At 35.3% G+C, this 7,246-nt stretch overlaps 1 protein-coding gene across 1 annotated transcript in view; it reads right to left on the minus strand.

Moving 5' to 3' along the window:
• Window positions 1-4,973: 4,973 nt before the first annotated feature.
• LOC147471871 (uncharacterized) overlaps window positions 4,974-7,246 on the minus strand; it is a 22,861-nt gene continuing 20,588 nt past the window's right edge. The window contains exon 5 of the mRNA XM_086537406.1: window positions 4,974-7,246. This exon is cut by the window's right edge and continues 531 nt beyond it. Coding sequence (XP_086393532.1) covers window positions 7,113-7,246 — 134 coding nt within the window. The 3' untranslated portion in view covers window positions 4,974-7,112.

Consider the following 7,246-nt stretch of genomic DNA (forward strand, 5'->3'; position numbering starts at 1 on the left):
TTTTCTTCCTTTTCTCCCCCTCTGTTTCCTCTCTTCCACCTTCCTTTCCTTCCCCTTCTTCTACCTTTTTTCTTCCTTATTCTTCTTACCCTTCTTTTTTCTTCTATCCATTTGACGACACACACAGCAAGATGCCGACCCCTGGCGTTGCAGGAAGTGCAGACAGAAAAAGAGGAAGGTGGCCGGGACCATACGCCTGCAGTTCAGTTCAGTTCAGTTCAGACAGATTTGCAAAGACGTCGCTTCGCCCGGGCTAAGTGCACGAGGCGGCCCTGCCATACGCCCGCGATGTGACCCTGTGATAATATGGTTGCTTTGAGCTGAAACACTCTCTGCCGTTAACACAGACCTTGTTCCTCCTTTTCATCACTATATGCTATCATTTTTTTGCATTTTTTGTATTTATTTATTAAATTATAAAGATGCAAACAAAGAGTTGCTTTTGTCCTTCCTTAAACCTGCAATACTTCTGCCAGACTGAGTGTAAAGAGCACAATGAGCTGATATTAAAATAAAACCTGTCAGACAGCATATGTAAGCCTCAAGACCTGTCAGACAGCATATGTAAGCCTCAAGACACCAAGCATCCAACACAGAAGACTGTAATATCATAACGACTGAAGGAAAGGTGAGCGAAAAAAGGCTTCGATATGTCGTGTGCCGTATCCTCTCTCTAAATTATAACCTGTTTGATGTAACGATGATAAGTACAGCGAGTGTTAGTAATGATAATGGCTGTGACACTTATCATTGCTTATCATCTACCTATTGTTATCATGTATAAAAAAAACTGATTTTATACAAGTTAACTTGCACATTGCCTTTACTAAGGGTAATGAAAAAGACAAGGGTGATATAGCTCTGTTTTATTGCATTCGAAATCAATGAAGTGACGCATTAAATATAATTTACAAACACATACACTAACAATGCACCTGAAATTGACAAACATAATCTTGAAAATCAAACAAATAAAAACAACGACAAACACAGGAAAGCATCATAAGTACTCCAAATGAATTAATTGTTTCGTGGTACACGTTTCCACTAAAAAGCAAAACGAAAATGCTTTTTAAAATTTTTGTTTTTTCTTTATATTATAAGGCAAAGTTTGATGCTTGCTAAATATATACAAGCACTACTGTAGTGCTGCGTACATAGTTACAAAGAGAAATATATATGTTTTTTTTCACCATATCTGACCCACCCAAAAACAGAACTCTATTTTACTTGACATAGGAGGCAAATATAGGTAAGAAGTGGTACGCTGCAGAGTGGGCCACCGCAGTTTACCATTGTTTATTTTTCTTTGTTTTCTAATCATTTGTTTATCTGCTTACAGTCCCTGCTTACAAACATGAAAACAAGTAAACGCGTGGCACACAGACCTCCTCCTCACTATCAACACTGTTGATTCAAGCAATTGATGGAGGATGTTGATGTATCATTGAGATTGTCCACACTACCACGCATAGTGAAGGGACAAAGAATGTTGTACGATAACATAACATTCGAGATAATCAAGGTTATGATAATTGTATCTACATTATAAATTCAGAATGTCATACTTCTTGGAAAAATAACAGCCATACCGTTGTCAATATGATTCAAGATGAAAACATTTGCGGATGAGAAGCGTAAAAGTAAAATGTTAAATGTTATGAAGTTAAGTCATAAAATAAAATGTTAGCACTGATAGAAAGAGAATAATGAGGGTAATAGGGATGTTAAAAATATCCATATCAAAGCAATTATTACCAAATTAGCCAAAGTGATAACCATAATGCTGATAATAGTGACAACAATAATTGCAACAGTATCAATATGACAGGTAATGACAATGGCAATTATCAAAGCAATAGCAATGAAATGAATATGATAATAATAATAATAATGCTAATGTAAATAACAGCAATCATAAAAGTAAGAGTGACAAATTATTATTCCAACAATCATGATAATATAAATGTTAATTTTGATGATACTAGTAAAAAGGATAACAATAGCATTAATAGCATTAGTAAGAGTAATTGTAATAATCATAAGAACAATGACAATAATGAGAATGACTACAGTGATAATAATAATAATATGGTGATGATTATAGTAGGAGTAGGAGTAGTAATAATTGTAGTAATAGTAGTAGCAATAACCACTGCAGCAATAGTATTGGTATCAGTATTAATAATAGTACTACTACTACTACAACTACTACTACTAATAATAAATAATCGTAATATATCATAATAATGATGGTAATAATATATATTCCTAATAATAATATACGAAAGTGATAATGACAACGATGAAAATAAAGGTACTAATGAATAATACATATGAATAATACAATAACATATCAACTGCAAAAAAAATGACAGCAATATGATTAACAAATATTAATAATCATGATGATAAAGATGATAAGAGAGTTATGATATTAAAGATGAGAATAAAAAAAAATGATATGATGATAATAACATCAGTCATAATCAGAGTGTAGAGAGAATATGAAATGTCAGATTAAAATATTCAATCGCTTATCCTTCTTTAGAACTTGTTCCATGTCCTTTGGTAATGAAGGAAATATATATCCAAATGATAATAAAATGATATAGACATGCTGATCTTTGCTATAGAAGAAGAAAAAAACTATATATCATTCTTAATATATCTTACCCATTTCCCTCCACACGTGAGACAAACATGAATAAACGCCATCGTACCAAACATGTATCGGTAACATGCATAGAGAGATCGCATCTGGCTGAAGATGCTGGTTAGCCGTACGAGGGATGTGCAAAATATGCCTGTGATTCTCTAAACAATGAGTCCCTGCTTGAAAGCAGTCAGGGTGAATGACTGGTCTAGATCTGTGGTTATTTACAGACACGTTATCCGATTGTAACGTGGACAGCTGCACTAACACACGCAAACATTTGGTAACACGTGCACGTACTCACAGGTATACAATTATGCATATACAAAAATACAGGCACACGCGTGTATACTGTGTGTATATAGGTGAGTGAGCGTATTGCGTGTGCGCACGCTCTCTCTCTCACATACACACAGACACGCAGACACACAAACACACAGACACAGACACAGACACAGACACACACACACACACACACACACACACACACACACATTTACCTGCAATAACAGACACATTTCGCACACAAGGGACACATAAGAATGCACTCCCCCTTACTCTCTCAAGCCACGAATGCATTTGTAACTGACATAAAAGTGAGCATTCGCACGTGACATGTATTTCATTTTTGTATATCAAACAACGTGTATAATAGTGTTTTCTTGCGAGAATAACGATTGGAAAAGTCAATCTTATTAGTATTCTATATAAAAGAAAAAAACGCTATTAAAGCCAGAACAGCTGGCACTGCCTCCGTCGTGAAAAGCCAAAATTCACCATCACAAAAACCCGCGACTGGAAACGAAAGCCGACAAAACCAACAAAGAAAACGGAAAACGGAGGAATAACTCTTAAATCGTAAAATTTGGAAATATCATATTCAGAGATGAATTTGTAACGAATGTCCTTCGTCCTCCATTATATTTGTGGGTTTTGCTGCATCATAGGCCTAAAGTCAGTGGAATATATATCCTCGTTGTCAGTACCCTCTTCGCGCTCCTAATTTCACTTTGGAGAAAAATGAGAGAAAATGCCCAAAATATTATTTTTCCTCCAAACACCCTCAGGTGGATTGTTTATTATGTCTGTAAAGGGCTCGATTTTTCAATAAGAAATAGGTTACCATTCTTCAGACTGCACACACACATACACAGAGTCAGATACATAAACACACACACACACACACACACACACACACACACACACACACACACACACACACACACACACACACACACACACACAACACAACACACATGTATATATATATATATATATATATGTATATATGTATATGCATATATATATATATATATATATATATATATATATATATATATATATATATATATATATATATATATATATACATATATATACACATCTACAAACACACACCACACACACACACCCACACACACACGCACACACACACACACACACACACACATATACATAATATATATATATATATATATATATATATATAATATATATATTATATATATATATATATATGCACATAAGTGTGTGTGTGTGTGTGTGTGTATGTGTGTGTGTGTGTGTGTGTGTGTATGCGTGTGTGTGTGTGTGATGGTGATGATAATGACAATAATATTAGTAGAGTAATCATAATAATAATTACAGTATTCATGGCAATAATGACAATAATAATGTCAATAACAATTATGATGAATAAATATTAATTGTAATAATCATCAATAAAAGTAATGCTAACAATAATTATAACAAAAAAGATAATAATGTTAACAATAATAACAATGATAATGATTATGGTAAAACTAATATTGATGCTGATATCAAGGAATAACTAAATAGAGAATGAACAGTGATTATCAATAACATGATAACGATGACATTACTACTACTACTTCTAGTAATGATGATATTAACGATATTTTAAAACATAATTACAATTACAATAATATGGTTGATAACAATAGTGGTAATAATAGTGGTATTAGAATATAAAATAATAATAATGATAATAATAATAATAATAATAATAATAATAAAGATAACAATGATAATGATAATCCGCAAAACAGTAATAATGATAGTGAGGATGAGAATAATAGTAATAATAGCAACAATAACACACACACACACACACACACACACACACACACACACACACACACACACACACACACACATATATATATATATATATATATGTGTGTGTGTGTGTATACATACATACATACATACATACATACATACATACATGCATATATATATATATATATATATATATATATATATATATATATATATATATATATATCATACCATAAGTACGCCTCTGTAAATGCCAGAGGAAAAATAATATCCGGACAAGATTAGGTTCAAACCTTCTCCATAAACCTAAACTTACACCCTTACCTTAAGAAGTGTATCATAACAATTGCTATAAAATGTTACTGGTGCCGGCATTGTTGAGTTAAATATCCAACTTCACAAATAACAAATGGAAGCCACATAATCAACCTAATATAATGCTATGCTCTCTAAGTCTTACCATTTAACTCTTCTAATTCAGATATATCTAATAAGTTAACTATCTAGTTCATTTCTTTCTTCCAAAATCAGTTAACAACGATGGTGATAACAGAAGAAAAGAATCAATGATGGTTAATACGAAGTGTGGCCTTAATTTTACGGTAATGGCTCTACCTATAGTGAAAGCTTGGCCTCTTTTTATGATGCCTTACATATCAAACTAACAACAAAGTCCGAACACTCAAGCAACCGAGCATGGCCACGACCTCACCTTCATCAGCCGAACGCAGGCGGAGGCAGTGTTTCGGACGAAGGGTTCTCAAAAGATCCCACGTGTTATAAGCCTGATTTTCTTACCAGACTTGTCTCCCGTTTTTTTCTTTCTTATATATATATATTTTTTTTTTCTTTGTTTTTCTTTATTTTATCAACAGCACCCCTTACCTGTATAACTTATTAATATTTTCCTTATATTTACACATTTCTCTTCGAGTTTCCATTTCTTGCAATGAGAGCCCCCCGTCGAGACACGCGTGGTCGAACCCTAACTTGCAGTGCATTATCAGGAACGTCTCCTCAAAGTCTTAATTAGACTTTATTGATACAAGACAATTATCTAGATCTAATCCTCCCAACCTACGGAAGAAAATGAGCTAAAAAAGACGATAGAAACCTTACCTCATTCTTTCCCCACAAAGTTAAATAACTTTTCAAAAGGATCTATATTCAATATATATATATATATATTTATATATATGTATCTGTATATATTTTGTATCTCGAATAAAACATTTGCAAAACTGAAGGCTTCAGTATACTAAATTCTATTCATCTATCAACAAATTCTCTTCGACTGCACCGACATGGTCACAGTCAACATGTCAACAATATTGCTGGTGCGACGATGGCGACAGACGCTCCCCTGATAACATTCCTGGCGTCGTACAGACAGCCATTTACAAACGAGGCAAGTATTACCCTCTGCGAAGGAAGAGATTACTCACTACATGTTATATTATCACTTGCGAGAGTGTGGATAAAGACCATCTACAAAAGAGCAGGTTGCATGCAAATGAATAGCTGATTGTAGTCTCTTGCTAAGATGATTTAGCCACTGGCCGGTTAGATAATGGATCTTGTACGAATGCCAATCGGATACTTGATTATGTACAAGAGTCAGTTACGCACTATGTCTCGTACGAAAACTAACCCGGTGACAGGTCTTGTACGAGAGTCAGTCAGGTACTGGGTCTTGTACAACCATAACAAAATCAGTATCACTGTAAATGGGAAATATCAGATGACCAACGATGCGTGAATAAGTTCATCATTACGAAAATGAGGCCTTTATTCACCATCAAAATCATTGATTCATAAAAAAAAAAAACATACCAAACAACTGCAACCAACATTTCTTTTTTGTTTACTATCATTCTTTCATTTCCTTTTTAAATCATAAGCCAAAGTACGAGTGCTAGAGCCTACGCCGTATCCCCTAGAAATCATCCCAGAATCAGTGGGTGACAGCAGTGGCTCCACACCCGCTCCCACAGCGCATTCACCTCCCTTCCCGCCGTCCATCGCGGCCGCAGTGCCTCAGCCTAGACTCTGGCACCCACACTGGCAGACAGGTCAATCTCGATGGCTGTAGTTGTGAGACCTTCGGGAGTCCAACCCAGTGCGGCCTTCCACAGCCTGTAAGTGTACGATTACACTCTGGCACTTAGGGATTAAAGCCTATTTTTAATCGGGGTCTTGACTTCTCAGACGTAAACGTACTTGAGGAAGTCATTTTGTTTATCTTTTCATTTGATTTGGTTGCCTGACATCCCCGCTAATACAGGCTTAAGCGCCACCTATCACTCGAAAGGCCCGAAAGCACCTGGAACAGGAAAATTGTGTGTACCTATGCCCACGCTCGTGTGCGCATTTCTCACAGCTGTGTGTACATATGCGTATGTACGCGGTCGGAGTCATTAGGTGGGCGGAGAAGAACCTGGTTGTTGGCACTTGTCTTCGCTGATGAACTGACGGTCTGAGCTCCTCCTTGCGGCCTCTGAGTCAGTC

The sequence above is a fragment of the Penaeus japonicus genome, unplaced genomic scaffold (genome assembly GCF_977035675.1).
Source record: "Penaeus japonicus unplaced genomic scaffold, GWHDUDI00000001_assembly GWHDUDI00000005, whole genome shotgun sequence".
Lineage (NCBI taxonomy): Eukaryota > Metazoa > Arthropoda > Malacostraca > Decapoda > Penaeidae > Penaeus > Penaeus japonicus.